Source organism: Temnothorax nylanderi, unplaced genomic scaffold (genome assembly GCF_030848795.1).
Source record: "Temnothorax nylanderi isolate EJ_2023f unplaced genomic scaffold, tnyl_v1.0 TNYL_tig0005_pilon, whole genome shotgun sequence".
Lineage (NCBI taxonomy): Eukaryota > Metazoa > Arthropoda > Insecta > Hymenoptera > Formicidae > Temnothorax > Temnothorax nylanderi.
In genome coordinates, this window is record NW_027249067.1 from 1,764,699 (window position 1) to 1,784,720 (window position 20,022).

At 32.4% G+C, this 20,022-nt stretch overlaps 2 protein-coding genes across 2 annotated transcripts; both read left to right on the forward strand.

The window, feature by feature from the left end:
• Positions 1-348: 348 nt before the first annotated feature.
• Positions 349-4,989, forward strand: LOC139775268 (uncharacterized). Its single transcript, XM_071711130.1, has 2 exons — positions 349-632; positions 3,130-4,989. The coding sequence occupies exon 2, from the start codon at positions 3,194-3,196 to the stop codon at positions 4,643-4,645; it is 1,452 nt and encodes a 483-aa protein (XP_071567231.1). The 5' UTR covers positions 349-632; positions 3,130-3,193; the 3' UTR covers positions 4,646-4,989.
• Positions 4,990-11,543: 6,554 nt separating this feature from the next.
• Nompb (intraflagellar transport protein 88-like protein nompB) lies at positions 11,544-18,174 on the forward strand. Its single transcript, XM_071712919.1, has 15 exons — positions 11,544-12,306; positions 12,459-12,509; positions 12,906-13,078; positions 13,171-13,366; positions 13,971-14,188; positions 14,288-14,519; positions 14,885-15,042; positions 15,134-15,320; positions 15,389-15,575; positions 15,731-15,878; positions 16,008-16,119; positions 16,229-16,297; positions 16,409-16,709; positions 16,921-17,037; positions 17,614-18,174. The coding sequence occupies exons 1-15, from the start codon at positions 12,172-12,174 to the stop codon at positions 17,727-17,729; spliced, it is 2,400 nt and encodes a 799-aa protein (XP_071569020.1). The 5' UTR covers positions 11,544-12,171; the 3' UTR covers positions 17,730-18,174.
• The last annotated feature ends 1,848 nt before the right edge of the window (positions 18,175-20,022 follow it).

Here is a 20,022-nt window from a genome sequence, read left to right on the forward strand (position 1 = left end):
ATGGACTTTGATCGTTTTTCCTCTGTCCATATAAATTCTCAAATGGCAAAATAATTACTAAGGATGTTCGATTAAAATTAAAAATATTATTAAGCAAATTAGATATGTTCTTTTTTTAAATATGTGGATTTTTAAATAAATTTGCACGGGTATTACAAAGTTGTTTTCGCCCACTGATCATGCGCTGCATTTTCTGTAAATGCAGATAGTTCCCTTGATGTACTTTAATCCCTTAACATGAATCTGCGAAAATACATCCTAAGTAGCAAGATGACGTTTAAAGATGTCATCAAGACGTGATTAATACGTCATTTGACGTCACTCTGCTACTTGGTATGTTTACAATTTTATAACTCAATTATCGCGTTAATAAGAATAACATATCCTAATGACGCGTAAGTAAGTGACGACAGTGCTGGTGGTCAATTTCCCTTATCTCAATTAACTCATGTAATGCTTTTGTTTCCGCGATAGAAGGGGAGACCCTCTTATAAATTGGCTGCCAGTCGAAACCGTACTTCAATTAATTCACAGACAGCGTAAAGTTTACACGTTTTTCAATATCGTTTAAGTGAAATAAGAGTCGAATCAAGAAGTCTTGACAACTAACGTCCCGAAGTTTTCTTCAAAGTGTGAGTAGAAAATTTTTCTATTTTATACATATCATAAATTTATTTTGACAAGTTAACTATTTAATAAATTATTTTAAAAATTTGAGAAATTACTTACATATATTAGCTATTTAAGTAGTAATTTGGAGTAATCGTATCGTTTAGTAGTAATTTAGTAGTAATCGTATCGTTCTATTGCAATTTGACCAAATGTAAAAAATTGATGCTTGAAAATCTATTAACACTAACGTCTATAACATGATTATTAACTATTCATTAGCTTTTTGCAACTTACTTATATGTACAATTGGTTATTAAATACAACTAGTTGAATTTCAACTATTTCAGATATGTATTCATGTATTTAACTAATTAATTATAATATTTAATTTTTATTATTTAAATATAAAAAATTATAATATAAAACATTATTTGCGCTATTTATCAATTCAGAATTTAAAAATAATTGATTAAAAAATCAATCATCACGTTGATCAACGAATTCATAATTAAAAAATAATTTGTTAATTTTACAATATCTGTTTTAACCATGTACATCTGTTTTAACCAGCTGCTTCTACCATGTGTAATGTTGCATGTGATTACATAATGTTGTTTGGTAAACGTAAAGTTCGCGTGGTAACATATATAGGTTATTCTCAAGTTTCTCTGATGGATTTGTTAAGATTTTAATGTTATCTCCTACATTTCTTTTCTTTATGTAATACATCTGAACATACGCGAAATGATATCTGAGATATATTATAATTTAAAAATTAATTGAAACGAGTTAAAATCGCGTATCGTTAAAATATTTTTCATGTATCTATGCCAATAAAATATTGTCGATCACATAATATTTCAGATCGTTACAATAAAATATTTATAATAAATGTTCTTGGGAATATTATCGTGACAAAATGGTTATTTAAAGACAAAAATCCGAGCGCACATTTAAAAATTTTTTTAAACATTTGTGATATCTCATTTATATTACGCTCATTTTCCTATAATTAGTAAAAACTGCGACGTAATAAAGTAGTGAGTAAGAAAAGTACGGGAAAACTAAAGATTGAAGTACATATAAGTAGATTATGTAATCTGATGCAACATATTACATAGACCATTTTTTCAACAGTTAATTGGTTACTGTTCTGTTAATACGTTTACATTTGATTTTACTGGTTTTGTAATTCCCGATTTTATTTATTTCAAATTTATTTCCTTTATTACGAATAAGAAATAGTTATCAGATCGAGAAGAGTGCATTGGATAGAAAAAAATTTTTAAATAACAAAAACTTTGCATATACATATATATTTATAAATATTATATTATTATTACAATAGGAATAAAGGCCAATAATCGAGCAAAACCGTAGATTGTGAGGATTCCTATGTGGGACAAACGAAGAGGCAACTCAAAACTAGAATGCACGAACATAAAAATAATATAAAAATGGACCCTTCCAGACACTGTCATTTCCAAACATATCAAAAAATTTAACCATTCCTTTGATTGGGACAACGTCAAAATCTTAGACACGGAACCTAACTTTCATAAAAGACTCATCTCGGAAATGTTACACATTAAAGAACAAAAAAATGGCATCAATTCGAACAAGGACACAGAGTTTCTGGATGAGTCATATTACAGCATTCTCAGCGAACTCGCCAACATTTAAACTATTTATTATTAAACTCTTTATTATTGCTAAGTCTAACCTTCGATGTTAATCTAACGACAACGTCTGTCATTTGTAATTGAGACGCACAGGGGCTACCATCGACCGTGAGAGCACGAAACATCTGACCACTATTTATCTCTGCATTTTGTAAGTGTACCCGGAGATTATTATTTAAAACAATCACACACAAGCATCTTCCTACTATTTAGATGTTAAATTTCAGAACGTACTTAAAATTTGACTACATCCGTTAATTGACATAAAACTTGACGCTCTTAAACTATTGACCTGGTTCTTTCTCGCCATCTAACAAAGAATAAATCATGAATTCACCCTTGACTTCAGATTTGCGAATTATTTTTATATTTGACTTCATATATACATATAATTTTTACATTTTATTAGTTAATTGCTCTCATGTGTGATGTGACTCCGAATGGCTTTGTCATTTACCATCGATACAAATCCTCGGTTCCTACATTTTATTATACTCTTTATTTATTGCGCGACTTTATGTAACTATATCTAATTTTCGTCGGCTGAAGAAGACACTGTGTGCTCGAAACGTCCCGTCATATATATGTATGTAGTATGAGATGAAATGAACTTACAATTTGACATCTACTGTTTTGCTCGATTATTGGCCTTTATTCCTATTGTATTAAGACATACGAGCGATTTCCTTTTATTTATTATATTATTATGGTTATTTATACGTCCTAGCGAAAATAAATAGCTTTTTTAAAGTGTTTTTTTTTTAATAATTAATTCTGAAAAGTTATATATGTAGCTGTATTGTTTTATTTTAAACAATTTTCTTTTTTTTTACAGATTCAGCAGTAACATTCGGACTACGATATTTAAATTTTGAATAGATCCGAAATACACTTCAAGTATGTCGAAATCACTAAAGTTGCAACCGCCTACATTGATAATCACGAGCAGTGAAAATGATTCTGAAGAGAAATTATTGAATGATAATGCGATAAATGACGACTTTCTCAAAGTAAACCTCAAGGAAAACATAGATAGCGGTTTCTCGAGCGGCTTTGATTCTTCTTTCGACAGTTCTGACGAATCGAATAATTTATTGGACAATTTCGCCAACGAGCGCAAAAAATTCGTAATAAAATGCAAGCAAGAACTCAACAACAGCAAGTTACCGGAGGACTTCGATCGGTGGACAATCAAGAAGCAGTACGGTCACCTTATAAACAATATCAGCAAATACTTTCCAAATATACCCGAATCTTTGAAATATGTCTTGCCGGCGATTTTCGAAAATGGGGACTGTAGACGAGAAACAAATGCGAAGCCGGATTGGCTGATCATGGATAAATTTTATCGCGGACAGCGCTTTGCCCAGCGTTATTTCAGCGCAATCGCAATAAGCAACCTGATGGGTCTGATGCAGATATTTAGCTTCTCTGACGGACTGAAACCGCTGATCCTCAGTCAAAAGTCAAATACTCCATATCGTGCTTTCGAGCGATACCTCAGGACAATCAGGACCTTCAGAAACTGGTACACAAGCGATCCTTGGTGCAAAGGAACGCCAGGTTATCGCGACATCCAGAGAGTGCGAAAGTTACACGGTGTCATGAGGCAGAAATTGTGCAAAAAAAACTTCGAGGAGATCGATCGGGAAAGCAAAATTCAAAACGCGTGGTGTCCTATGCTGGGAAAGATCAAAAGAGATTTCACAAACGCGTGTCCGATGGCGAAGAATCAGCAATGTCCTTACACGATGACGAAAACGAGAGGTCTGAATCAGGGCGATATGTCGGGCACGCAGTTCGCCAGCATGGGTCTGATAGTGCTTTATCCGGAGCAGTTCGGAATACACGACGCCAGCGATGAAGATCTAGAGGCTTTCTGTCACCTCTGGCGTGGGCTAGGCTATTTGCTAGGAATCGAAGATCAGTACAACTTCTGTCGCGGCAGTCTGAAAGAAGTGCGTCAGCGAACTAAAGACTTCATCGAGCACTGGGTGAAACCGAATTTCCACACGGTGACACCAGAATGGGAGCACATGACTATGTGTCTTTACGAGGGCGTAAATTATATCGCTAATATAATTTATTATAAAGTTCTTCTGCTCAAACTCTGTGGTATATTCGGATTCAGCATGCCTCACCTATATAATTGCTTTAGTCTATCGGAGAAAATACTGTACGCGCTACAGAAGTTCCTGTTCTCTTATATGGTAAAGCTACCTGGTGTCTTCTCTATCATGAACGCGGTGTTAAACGCGTGTCTAGATCAGGCGGCAGACTTTGGACGCAGCAAACGTGACAGTCTTAAAAAGAAATCATCCAAGAAGATCGCAGAGATTATACAGATTTAAATCGTTAAATTACAGTAGACATCTATGACCTATTCAGTTTCTATGAAGATTATACAGACTTTGACAATCATATTGCAACAAGTTAACAATAAGAGATATACCTTTTGTTGTAGTTCTTGATAATTACATATTTTTTACTTACTTGCTGTACATGATAGTACCAGAAGATATACGTTATTAATTTTAAAAAAATATTTAAAAAGCATGCAAAAAAATCATAAAAACTGGATTTTATGTGGAAATATTGATGAGAACCAAAATTATAAAGAGAAACGGATTCTTTAAGTATTTCCCGAGTATTGTTTTATATTAAATAAGAAAAAAATTAATATATTTGTTAATTAGGAAAAATATTAATATATTTAACGTAGAATATTTAACTTATTTAATTTATTTAATTTTAAAAATTATATTTTGGAAAGTGTATTTTATTCTTAATTTATTTTAAAAATAAGAATTTGTCTAATAGATATAAAAATTATTTTACTTATTGTTCATTTATTATTTATGTTTATTAAATTGCAGAGATGTTACGCAAATTATTTATTTATATTGTATATTTATAAAAGAGCAATATATTTATTCGCCACCATTTGTATTTTTTTACAGAATATAAATTTTAGTAATAAACTGTTTATATTAATTACTTTAATCAATTCTCCTTTTTTCTACTCTTCCCATAGTTTTTAAAATAAATTCGACATAAGTTTCTATCTGATTTTAACTGATGAAACAGGTCAACCTATAACATAGAGGCCCTCCACCACCCCCGCCGATCTCGATTGGCGGTCCTCTTTTATTTACAACGGTTTTTTTTACATTTTTATCATTTATTTTATTTCTTTTACAATTTCTTTTATAATATACATTATAAAAGAGTTACATTACAAAATTGAAAATATATCTAATATTTAATATAATTTTCTTACAATTTACTTTACATAATACATTATAAAAGAGTTACATTACAAAATTGAAAATATAATATACAATAAAATTATATACAAGGGTCGATACGAAAGTAATGTCTCCTAATTTTCTTTTTTTGAATCTGGCGCTATAGAAAATTTTGTGTTTCACTGAGTTGTTACTTGAAGTCTCTAGTTGCATCTTGTTGAGTGATGTTGTGATCATTTACGTGAGTGTGTCACACGAGCAGTTCGAACTGGTATGTGTTTCAAATATGCGTCACAGACAAGGGCGCGATGGTTGAATACCGTAACTTGAGTACCTAACGTAACTGATCACAACACCACTTAATATAGTGGAACTATTAGAGACTTCAAGTAACAAGTCAGTGAAACGCAAAATTTTCTATAACGCTAGATTTGAGAGAAAAAAATTAGGAGGCATTACTTTCGTACCGACCCTCGTACAATATCTTATTTTGTCTTTTCAACTATCGAATTATATCCCCTTGTTCCTGCCTACCCAAATCCCTACCTACTTGAATTCCTACCTACCCGTATTCCAATCTATAGTCCTACCTATCCATTTTCCTACCTACCCGTGTTACAATCTAATATACAAATCTTTAATCAAGACCGCGACACGATTTATAAGGGGTTTGACGGGATACCTGTGACACGTGTAAAGTGACACGATCACTTAAGATGTGGGAAATGTAGAATTGGGGGTTGTAAATACGCGCGCGATTGGGATTTAATTTGAGTTTTTCAATCTCGCATATGCGAGAAAATATGGAGAAAATAGCCCTACTTTGGGCAAATAAAAAGATATGTCAAATTTTGTATGTTACCTTATTCATTCCACCATTGTGGTCAATATTGACCACTTACCTTATCAAATGCAATCTTCTTTCTTCGGGCCAGATCGGACTTACCTTTGCCACTCCTGGCAACAATCAACTCCACATACAATCTGGTCGCATTTCGACCAATCAATAGGAAGGAGAAAAATTTCTTCGATTGTCGGATCATTACCATATGACCAACAGATAACAATACGTTCGGTTCGAATTATATGCGAGTATCGATTGTGTAAAAAAATGCACACCGAAAGAGAAGTTAATTTACAAAAGAACATTGATTCATAAAAATTGACTGCACAACATTGATAAAATATATTTCTATTACTAATTCCATTACTTGTGTAAGAATACGGATTGATCGTTTCTTTGTGACCCGTTCTTTTAATTTGGAATTGTAATCAACTATAAAAACAATTTTACTTCGCGTTATATTCCGCGAAAAATTGAAATTTATAATGGAAATGAAATTAAAAAATAAATAACAAAAATTTCTCGATGTAAAAACCGACCGCGAAAATATGTAATTGTGCATGTTGTTCATGCGGTACGCATTTTGAAAATATATCAAGTAAGATATACAGAATAAATGACGTGAGATCCGAAAAAAGAAACTTCCCGCACAATTGATATTATAATTGAATATTATTAATAATTAATCAATAATTGAGTTTTATAATTTAATAATATGCAAATCTCTTTATAAACTTAAATATCGATATAAATTTATCTTCTTATATTTTTCATTTTCTACTAAAATTATTTTTAATATAATATATTCATATATTTTACCGTAAAATTGAATATATATTTGTACTATACGATCAATTCTAAAATAATTTAAAAAGTTTCAGCGTTTCTCAGCAGAATATTAAAGATCTCACGTCATATATTACTTATTGACTGGTATAAAGCCAATTTTTCAATAAAAAATAGATGGATAGGCTACAAAAAATTAAGGTAAAATCGATGCTTTGTTAAAATAAATTTGAATAATTAATCACGTTTTCTATAAAATTGCATAATAAGACCAAAATATGTCTTACCCTTTTTATTCATGTTTGTATTTATGCATAAAATATTAAAATTCTAAATATATCTACATACGATATTGTTTCCTTACATCGATTTATGTAATATTTAATCTTGGATAAATACCTATATGGGAAAGAATAAATGGGTATAAATAACATACATCTTAACTAATTCATAATTTTCCCTATCTATAGATATATATTTTCTCTAGCTACAGATATATATTTTTTTATGACATCTAACATAATAGCTTACTTATCTCATCTCTTTTCCATAAAAATATCATAAAAATATTTCTTTAATAAAATTTAATAAAAATTATATATTTCAAAAATCATTACTTTGTCATACTTTTTGTTTCTCCTGTGTTTCTAATATATTTATTAGGTACTCTGATTTAAGTATAAGAATTGATCTACGTAATAAAATTTCGAAAATTTAATTTATTATGTATCTTATACTTACTAATTCAAATTCGCGAAATAAAATTCCAATATATTTCGATAAAATATTTTGTCATATATTTATTTAAGATTTACAATTTTAAACAAAAATTACTTATATAAAACGCGGCAATTCGTCAACATAATTCGATAAAGGATGAGGAGCTCTTTGCGAGCTCCGTGCGTACGAAGAGAGTGTGCGAGTATTTCCTCAAGCACAATCGCACATAATATCAATAAACAAGTGACATCAAGATTAAATATTTTCCGAAATTAGTTTTAGCCCATCCATTTTAAGGTAACAAATCTACGAGATGTTTAATATTTTATACTATAATTGTCATACATAATTCGATATGTACCGAAATATACATTTACTCTATATATTTGATTAATCATAGATTTGTTACCTCAATAAAAAAAATCTGACTTACCGACTCGATGCGCAACGGACGGAGTTATTCAGCAACGTAGCTGCGGTGATACTGTAACATACGAACATACGTGAAATTAAAGAAACAATCAAATGATCAATATTTCAAAAAATAATTCTTATTCGCCTTTCAATGTAAAATTAATATTTAATAATTTAGTAATATAATTATCTATTTTCCGAAAAAGATCTTTACAAAAGTAAAATTTTATATAATTTTTCTGTCTCTAATTATTTCTAACTAATCGAGATAAGACAATTCGAATAAATGGAAAAGAATTATTAATTTATTATTAATTATAAAAATAAGAGATGATACTCACCCCAAGGTTGCTCCGTCGGGGCCCGATGTCTCTCTCAGACCTCCTCCTCCTCTCAGGGCGTCATGTCACTCATGTCTCCTCCTCCTCCTCCTCTTCTCACCGCACAGGACACTCGCGAGAAACACTCGCGGATAAACTACAATCGCGCGCGGACTTATTATAATCAGTAAAAGTCTTTCGCGCGATACTGTACGGCACTCCCGTTTCTTCCTCTTCTCGAATTTAATCGTTGCACTCACGGTTGCACTTGAGTTAATTGTGTAGCTGACGATAATGCTCCTGAAGGTATAACTCCTGAAAAAAAGAAAAACAATACTGAGGCCGCGTGCCAGTACCCGCGATATCACTTCCCGAAATATCTTAATACTTTCTAACATAGATTTGTCGTGCAAATTTGAAAGAATCGCGACGCTGATTTCTCCGATTCGTTCCGAGTTCATTACCGCGTTAGTAGCGACGAAATGTTCCAAGATGTCGGCAACTTGGCGCGATACTGTACGAGTCGAGCGGACGATTAAATAAAGACACGCACTTTGGTTAATCAAAGATACGCTATTGATATTGAAATTAAATGTCGCACGCACAGTACGGTATCGAACTCGTTAATCTCGCGAAAGTAAAACTACATTATTAATATGCACGCCGAGAAATCGTTGACTACTGGCGACCGCTGACTTACGCGACGCGAGATATACGAAATTATGACGCATTCACGAACGGGCGATGTATCACGGCGTTACTCGAATCACTCAGCCCTTTTTTTCCCTTCGGAGAGAATCGGAGACAAATCACGCGACAATTCCGGCACAGCGTTCAAAGCACGAAGCACGACACGTCGAGATACATGAATGCTACGATTGAGAGTTCGAACATGACGGGCCGAGCGCCACGATTATCACCCGCGAATATTACAACGAAAGCAAATCGTTCACTATTATCGTACATACCTTCGCCGTCCTTCGCCTCGACGTCTCCGTCTCGAGCGAGCGATTCGCGTGACACGTTCCTTCCGACGAAACACTTGAACACTCACAAATTGTTGAACGCGTACCGCGTACCGTGCGTACGGCGAATACTCGCGTAGTCGATTATTTTAGCGGCCCGCGGAACGAGGAGCAGGAGTGCCACTCGCAGAAACGAGCGAATACACAGCACTGCGCGAGCACGGTGACGGGTGACGGGCGCGGGCGCGCGGAGCACGAACACTTTCCACTTGTGCAAAATCCATCGGCAGAATGATAGTCGAATAACTTCCGCCCGTAAAGTCCCTTGCACAATAGGCGATAGCGACTTTGTCGGCAACCTTGTCGGCAACCTTGTCGCTGTCGCTATCGCTATCGTCTATTGTGCAAGGGGCTTAACGGTACTCCGAGCGTCGACGGAAACAAGCAGCAAGGCCGCTCACCGGCAAAAACAATCGGCCGCGCGGTGACTTTAATCGTACGCTGCTTTCAAGTACAACGGTCAACGGTCGCGCCTGGTATGCCGCATTGCCGCCTGGGTACGCCACGGCGCGCGCGGTCGCCGCGCCGCCGGCTCGGAGCGGCCGTACGTGATTGGCCGGATCTGGGGGCTCGACTCGCGAGCCAATCACGTTCGACGGTCAGTCGGTCGGTCAGGTCGGTGCGAGCGTGCGAGACGTTGTCGTTCGTGTGATTTCTGTAATTCCTTTCTCGCGAATGAAAAGAAATCCGGTTACGGAGTGTTGCAAAGTGAACGTACGTCGAATATTCCGTTCCTTCTTGTGTCGACTGAAACGAGTGGATATCGTTGCTGGGCGAAATGAACGCCGAATGCCGTGTTGGATGCCGACGTATCATCCCTCCGGGCTGTGATTTAGCGGATTTCAGCTGCAGTGTGCCGTGATCGGTGAGTGAATTGTACATGAGAAATAAATGTTTTAAAGTGCGATATATCCGAATCTTAATAGAATCGTTGTCCCGCGTTCCGCATGTCGCAGTGAAACAGTAACCTCGAAATTCGCGTCCCCTGCCGTTTCGATTCCTACTATGAATAAGTGAATCACGCGGAAAGATGCAATTCTCGTCAAGTGCGGGAATTAATAATCAATTTAATGATTGAAGAGAACGATCGCGCATTTGGCATTCTCAATTTACTTGTCGCGATCGCAAACGATCGCGAACGAGAAATCGAGCAATGGCTTCAAGATGCGTATGAACATCGAGAGTGCGAACAATAAGCTTAAAAATGTGCGTCCACGAATACAATTCCGTTTTTCGTTAAAGAACGGGCACGTAATTCGCTCGTTCACGTAATTAATTCGTCGTAAATTTGGCATTCTCATTTTACTTGTCGCGATCGCAAACGATCGCGAACGAGAAAGCGAGCAATTGCTATGAACATCGGGAGTGCGAATAATAAGCTTAATAAATGTGCGTCCACGAATACAATTCCGTTTTTCGTTAAAGAACAGGCACGTAATTCTCTCATTCACGTAATTAATTCGTCGTAAATGTTTCAAATTTATTTGCACGTGTGCTTCTTTATTCGTCATAAACTTTACTTTTTACAAAAAATTAACGTTAAATTGTATCGTTTGTAAAAATGTCTTCGCGATCGTTCTCGCAGCACGGTGATCGCGCATACCATGAAAGACGATGAATCGTCGCGGCCAAGATACTGAAAAATTATAAAACATTCTCTGTTGCTTGTTCCCCAAATATTATTCGTTTACAAAATTTTCCATAAACGAGACTATTTCCTCGTATTTCGTGCTCTTGTCTTGCAGATTTATTAGCAAGAAAAGGAAAGAATGTTGTCAGTACAATTGTCAGTTTGATTGCGGTGCTTAAATCTTCTTTAAATTTTCTATTCTTAACATTTCTTTTATTCCGTTTTACTTTTTTGAACTATGTTGTTTTCTTATTTTTAATTTCTTTGGCTTTTTTTATTATTAATTTTCTAGTTTTTTCTTTAGTAGTTATTTTGATTTTGTTATTCTTAATTTCTTTTTTTTTTATTCTTAATTTTCTTACTACTACTATGTGATAAAATATTCTTATTTTATATATATACATTTCATATATATTCAATATAACTCTAACAATTGATAGTACTTAAATAAAATTAAGTTAAGAAATAATTTAATACATTTAATTTTGTGTCCACTGAATTGTACTGGCAAATATTTTCGCGCTTAGACATTTCATAGTAAGTATTTTACCTATTACACATACACTTGTTTCTCGTCCTTCATTACAGTATATACCGAGAGGGCGTTAGTACTTAGTGAGCGAAACTGTATAGCTCTCTTATGCTGAAACTCCTCTATACTACATTCATATCTCATGGTATCAGCTGTCAGCTGTTGTTCTCCTCACGCTTTATAATTTGGAGTATATTTTCCAAAACGGTTTTTCATTTAATTTATCAATTTAAATTGTGTATATGGAAATATACATAAAATAATCACAGTGTATAAATCGATTATTTAACCTATAATTAAGGGTATTGTGCACAAAAGAAGAAGCACAATTATACGAAATACCGTAAAATTTTTGGCTATGTCTTCCGCAGGAGTTGAGGATGACATTTATGTAGGATATAATGATTACCCATCGGTGTATAATATTAAGGATCTCGAAGAGGATGAATTATTTCAGGAAGTTATCAAGACAAGTTATGGAAGAAGATCGATAGTGAGTATAATGATTAGTTATTACATTTCTGGTATTGCTGAAACTCCTATATCCAGCATTTTCTACTGCATAACACAATATTTATTACTAAATTGCAATTAAATACCTATTCCTTTTTTTGTTATACATATATTTTATTTCATATTTGACAGTTTACTCCAAAAACACCAGGCACCGCGATGCGTTTTGGAACGGCAAGTCGAGTAAGTTATCCAGAGTTTATATGTAGGTACATGTAGTAGGATATGTAACAAACAAATATAGTAGAATATAAACAATGCAGTTTCTGTGATTAATTTAGAATCAATTTTTTCTTAGCACAATAAAGAATGTCTCATAAAATGGGTTTTATAGGTACATTGACGACACCGTCATATTTTGTAATTAATTTTAGATCAATTTCATTTTAATAGTATTTAAATTTAAATCTTTCTTATAGAGATTTGTTATGTGAAAAATTAAAGAAAAATTAATTTCAAACTAGATAAAGAATCTATCATTATCTATCATATACTTTCAGAATTTTATGATATTACACGCTTGATTTTGTATGACATATTGTGAATGTAATACTCATTTTTGTGCTTTTATTTTCCTAGTTTCAAAGAAGTGGCACTACTACATCAATGCAACCTATGACCAGTGGGCTTAGACCTATGACAGCGGTGAGAAGTGCGGGATATACCAGCAGCCGAGAGGCTTTTGATCCTCTTAACATGGGGACCAGTTCTAAAGTTTCCGCGCCTGCATTGGAAACTAGCAAAGAAGACACGTAAGGCATATTTACATTTTTATTACGTATATACATATATAATATTAGAAGTGCTATATTAAAATATATTTCTATGATATTTTTTCTTTAAGACCAGAGGAGAAGATAAGAACAACGGAAAGAAAAATAATGAGTTTGATTGAAACTACTGCACAGGCAGCCTCGGAAAATAATATGAAGATCGCCTTGGAACGCGCGCGTGAAGCTTCCTCAAGGGAAAGGGCACTTATACGTTTGCAAGAACAAGCTGGTCTCAGTGATAATCACAATATAGACCTAACGTTTGCTGTAAGTTCATTGAATCATTATAATCTCTTACATTGTAATTCTTTATACCAATGGTCCGATTTAATTGCACCTTGGGCCTAATTTTTACGCTTGTTATTCCTCCTGTCGTTTACATCTTAATAACGAATCGCCGAATATGCGAAAGTAAGACACTCTGTCTCACAAACGGTACTATCGTACTATCTGGGATTTGTCAAAATGTTAAAATTTTTCTTTTTTTAAATAATTTTTATTCTTCTAATAATAACAATATTAAATTTGCTATTGTTAATTATTATTTCTGAATCTTTTAATTTTTATAACATTTTATTTAAGGTTCTTGATCGTTACAGTCATTGAATTTTGACATTAGATATGTAATTTATCTTTACGATACATGGAATGATACGATTAATTGTACAAGGAACTTGCACATATACTCATATATTATGTAAAATTATAATTATAGAATTATAATTATATAATGCTACATTTATTATGATTGAGACAGAATATTGTGTATTTTAATTACTCGCGTCTGGCAATTCGTTGTTGAAACGCAAGCAAAGGAACAATGAATGTCAATTCGAAAATCGGATCAAAAGTTACAATTTATTTTCCACAGGTACTATTCAACTTAGCAATTCAATACACGAACAACGAAATGTATACAGAGGCTATAGCAACTTATCAGGCTATAACAAGGAACAGGATGTTTAGCAATAGCGCCCGACTCAAAGTAAATATGGGTAATATTTATGTAAAAATGGGGCAACTCTCTCAAGCTATAAAAATGTATAGAATGGCGTTTGATCAAGCCCCGACAGCTCACAAGGATCTAAGGTGAATACATCTATACATCTATCAATTTATACAATAGAGGACTGTCGAAGAACGATTATGCCGTTGCTAATAACCATTAACCTGGCAAATATTTCGCAGAATAAAGATTATGCATAACATGGGAATGTTATTTGTGCAAATGGGTCGGTTAGAAGAAGCAGCTAATAGTTTTGAATGGGTGATGAGAGAGAGATCTGACTTTAAAGCGGGTTTGCATGCTGTTTTATGTCATTTTGCGTTGTCTCATCGTGATAAGATGAAAAGAGCTTTCTTAGAGTTACTAGAAGTACAACTTAATGTAGATCAGGAGGACAAGTATAGCATAAATCCCGTGAGTTTGGCACGATTATACTGTGTTTGCTAAAGCTATATATCTCTTAAAGAGTTTTCAACACCTGCACTGCTATATATCACAGTATGTGTCTTATAATTCACATAAAGGTGCACATATTTTACAATAGTATATTTATAGCAATTGCCTCTTTTCATCAAGTAACTCACACGGATTTCTCATCCCTTTTTTTTTTATTTCTGTCAGGTATATTTTATTTGTTATATGTATTGTATATGTAAATATTAAATGATGGTTATTTGTGAATATTTTTCTTTAGATATAACTTTTTGTTCACATGTATAAATTATGAATTAAACATTAAGCTATGCTACCATGACTTATATTTTGTCATTTATATGTAGGATGATGCTGCATCTAATATACTAAATGAAGTTATAAAGAATGACGATTTGTCAAAATTAGAGAAAGAAATGAAGTTGGAAGCTGAGAAAACTATACTTTGCGCGGCAAAGCTTATAGCGCCTGTTATTGAAGATACACTCACATCTGGATTTGCTTGGTATACTTTAAACACTTATAATGTTTAAAGAATTACATTACATTTTAAATCTATGATGTTTCTTGATAAAAATTTGCGTAACTATTTTTAGGTGTGTTGATGCCATCAAGTCCTCAGCATTTGGTGTTCTAGCTGCTGATTTAGAAATAAACAAAGCTATGGTATTTTTGCACAATCGAGAAACACAACTAGCTATAGATACGTTAAAAATGTTTGAAAATCGTGACACCAAAGCTAATAGTGCGGCAGCAACTATGCTTTCGTTCATTTACTATCTTGTGAGTAATATTTATAGATATCTGCAGATATTGGTTTGTTTCTTGCATCTAAGCAGAAAATTCTTTAGCAAGGAGATTATGATCAAGCAGAAAAGTATGGTGAAGCTGCTCGTAACGCAGATGCTTACAATGCAGCGGCCTACGTTAATTTATCCGCTTGTGCAATCAAAAAAGATGAACTGAATGTTGCTAGGGAGCTGTTATTATGTGCGTTAGAGACAGATGCTAGTCATGTACAAGCACTGTACAATTTAGGTAATCATTTTTCAATATTAATTATCTTTTTGTGTTATATATATATATATATATATATATATATATATATATGTATGTATCTTTTTATTTTTATTTTATATAACTTCTTAATGCATATATTATTTTATTAATGTTGATATGTTTTTTACGTATAGGTTTAGTTTATAAGAAAGAAAATATGTATGAAGAGGCCTTAGAATGTTTTTGGAAAATTCGTAATATCATCAGACATGATCCACAAACATTATTTCAAATTGGTCATCTATATCAATTGATAAACGATATTGACCAAGCATCTGAATGGTATTTTAATTTTAACTTTAATTATATATTATACTTTATTTTTTTAATTTTATATAATTAATTTCTGATATTTGTATAATTGTATGATATTTGTATGATATTTTTTAATTTGAATTTTATTTCAAACAGGTATAATCAATTGTTAGGTATAATACCATCTGACCCAGGTGTTTTACAAAAATTGGGAGAAATGTATGATTCAATAGGAGACAAGCAGCAGGCATTTCAATTTTATAATGACGTGAGTGTTTTTTATTTTATCTTATTAACTAAATCTTTAAGTTGCTTATAATTGTATGTTAATATTTTGTGATATGTATTTATTAACTATATATTATTTTTTATTATAGTCCTACAGATTTTATCCTGCTAATTTTGAAGTGATAGACTGGATTGGGTCCTATTTCATATCAATGCAGGTATAACTTTTGTTATTAACAACATGTTCTTGATAATACATTGCTTTTGATGATAAAGTTAAGATATTATATATATTTTTCTCTCTTATTACATACTACTTTTCTTTTAAGGTTGCTGAGAAAGCATTGACATATTTTGAAAAAGCGGTAGAGCTCGCGCCAGATGAACCAAGATGGAGATTATTAGTCGCCGCGTGTTTAAGACGCACTGGACAATTTCATAAAGCTCTCACGGAGTATCAAGATATCTATAATAAATTTCCGGATAACATAGAATGTCTAAAATTTTTAATCAGGCTGTGTAGCGATCTGGGTTTAAAAGAAGCACAAATGTATGCAGCTGAGTTAAAAAAAGCCGAGAAAGCTAAAGAACTGAAAGAGAGACAAGGTTCAGGAAGACCAGGCACAACAGGTATATGTTTTAATAATGACCAATATTTGAAAGTAATAATTAAGTAACGTTTTGTAATAATTGGTACATATATTGAGATTCAATAAATTTGAATTGAAAATTTTTCAGTTGCTAATTTTCGTTAATTATTAATGTTTATGTTGAGTAATGTGTATAATAATATAAATTATTTCTTTCAAATTTTAATTAACCTTTAATACTTTGTTCACAGGTTCTAGGAAGAGTAATAGTGGAACATCATCGCGAGCTGGTTCAGGATTGAGTGTAATGTCAGATCATAGACCAAGTCCGGATCGACGACCAATTTCAGGCCGAAATGATTATCAAGGTACAATTATTAAAACTTTTGTGGAATTAAATCATTTCTCATATATCAATTGTTTTACTGATTTACTCTAATAATCTCTATTGAATAAATATTAAGTCTTGGCAATTATACATATTTTATATTACGATTTTATTTCTGCGTTTTGTACATTTCTAACTTTTTTAACTGTGGTAGAAACTTTTGCCATACGATTTTAATATTACATGAATTTTGTGGAAAATTTAGCGGTCATTTAGTTAGTAATTTTAGTACGATTACACGTTTCCATTGAAAGCAAACATCAGCAAAAGTGATCTACAAGTGGTGCGCGAGCCACTCTAATGGATTGAATAAATGATGGATGACTGCGGTCGCTTTGACTAGTCTATTCTTGTTCTCTCTTTATCACTTAATACACTCGGTAGATCGTTACATATCACTGATCGGAGTTGTGAATCTAAGGATGGATATTGCTAGAATATTTGTATCATATTTGCATATTAATATCTTTGTCTAGTGATTATATAACTGTTTGAATATGTTATTCATTTATTTATTAAAGTTCTTAAAGTCATGAAAATTTCCAATTACTTTTAGGTATGAATTATGTAGATCCTGTAGGACCTCTTCCTACTCGTCCTATGACAGCAGCTGGAAAACGAGATGACGATTTTGGAGACGAAGAACTCGGAGATGATCTCCTGCCTGAGTAATAATTTTATCACTTATTTATAAATTTATTATATAGATTTATATATTTTCTGATGAGAACGATTGTAGAAACACTAAAATGTATGTAAATTATGTTACGTCAGCACAAGTGACTTTTACACTAATATTTAGATCACATATTTTATAATAAAAATTATCAAAATTGGGATCATCAAAAATAAAAAATTTTGTTAAAGGAAACATATCGTATTAATTACGTTTTATTTGTATCTTAAAAATTTTAGAAAATATGTAATTTTTTTAATATTATTTATGGCACATTTGTACAACAACATGCAACTATACGTTTAATTATTTTTTATAATATTACACAATATTTTTGTCATATTAATGTTAGCAATTGTATTTAATATTAGTTAAGTGTCACGTGTGTATCAGTTCTATTGTAATTGCTATTGGAATAAAGTCTCGCTTATAAAAGGGTTATTCATCTAAATTTATATGTAGCATATATCATGTATTCATATAGTTCTATTAATACATTAAAGATTTTAATGAGATGGGTCAGCGGATCAAATGTTCACCCTTTCGAACGATCAGCCTTACGGAGGTTTTGAATATGTTTGACATTATTAATCGTGTGTCAAATCTCCACACAATTCGCGAAATCCCTTTACGTTGTGTGCCCTAGGATTATAGAATTGTAATTTATTTTTTTACAATTTCTCTACATTTGTAATATTAATATATATTAAATAATTACTGTATAAACTTGACAAATATTTTACTGCGCTTACATTGGAACGAACAATGGAACCATTTGTACATAATTTACGTTATATTGTTTAATTATATTTTGTATTTTATCGAATTTTACGAACTGCGATTCGATCCAATCGAACGTACTCGAAGGTCTAAGATTGGTCTTTACTAAAGGGGAAGGGAGGATTGGGCAATTGCAATGATCTAAATTTAAATACACACATCAGCCGTTTTAATCAAACTCCATTCAGCTTATATAGTCTGTAGAGACGGATGTTACTTCATTGCTTCTCTGTATATGCATATGTATATATACGTGTACATATATGTATATATACATTGTATCATATGTTTACGCATTACATACAAAAGTATTGTGCATTTTCATGCACTTTGATTGCATATTTCTCTTATTTCAAGAGGGGACCAGTCAGTTGATTTAAAACAAATTATTTAGAATTACGATTTTATTAATTTATTATAATTTTATGTGTTAATAATTAAACAAGACGAAGTTATTGACAAAACGAAATTATTGTTTTAGTCGGACGATTTTTTAATCTGTTTATACACATTTGTGCATATATGTTCCTAGTGAGAGTTTTCCTTTGTAACGTAAACGTCGGTATGAAATGACGTTAATATATTTTTTAAATTTAAGATAACGCATGCAACAAAAAGTCGGAGTCAAAGATAAAACGAATCACAATGAAAAAATCGAACAGTTAATAGGTTTCGTTTGACCGATGATGAACCATGTGTTCCATGTGATATCAACGTATTTATTTGTGTCGCCACACGTGCATGTAGATACGTGAGTACTGAGAATGAATGGATTGACGTGACTGTCACGCGAGATGCGTAAGGCACGTGCGATCATAAGCGTGTCTAATAATATCTCGTCAAATGTACGGGTGACTTAAAGTCGCGAATTAAGTATTTTTCAGATCTTTTTAATTTTGGAATAATTCGACCTTTTACCTTTTAAAACACAAAACATTGAAGTTTTGTTTCTAAGGGATAGTCAATAAGTAACTGCGCAATTGAAATAGTATCGCAATAATAATAATATTAAATCTTAGCTCCGATACTAGAATTCTTTCAATTTTTTTTTATAAACAAAAAACGCTATATAAATGATTAATTTCCCGATTAAACATTTAATTATTTTGAATTAAGATCCTTTTGTTTATTCCTTTTTTTTTAAATTAGAATTGGAAGAATTAAAGACTCAAAGTCATCAGACTAGATTCTATAACTTTATTTCTTTTTATTTTTTTCAATTTTTTCTTAACATCTTCAAATTGTTTAAATAATAATATTATTTATATCGTAGCTTTCTTATATTTAAAAGCGTATTTGATTGTTTTATGCTTTCAAAATTAAATATTTTGGGATTTTTTCTCTTACTATACTTCAATTAGCATATTGGTGATAAATAATAACTTCTGAGATGTAATTAATCCCCTTTGTCTCTTAGGAGACTAAGGGGAGAATTTTAGAGAATTTAAGATTCAATATTTTAAGTTGTGCTCATAATCTCACAAGCATGTATTATTTTCTTTACCACGT

What these genes read in the sequence shown, in the direction of transcription:
- LOC139775268 (XM_071711130.1), top strand. Translation starts at nt 3,194, where the DNA reads ATGTCGAAATCACTAAAGTTGCAACCGCCTACATTGATAATCACGAGC.
- Nompb (XM_071712919.1), top strand. Translation starts at nt 12,172, where the DNA reads ATGTCTTCCGCAGGAGTTGAGGATGACATTTATGTAGGATATAATGAT. An exon ending in ACAGCTCACAAGGATCTAAG is followed by an intron (nt 14,189 to 14,287) that starts GTGAATACATCT and finishes AATATTTCGCAG; the next exon opens with AATAAAGATTATGCATAACA. An exon ending in CCTATTTCATATCAATGCAG is followed by an intron (nt 16,298 to 16,408) that starts GTATAACTTTTG and finishes TTTTCTTTTAAG; the next exon opens with GTTGCTGAGAAAGCATTGAC.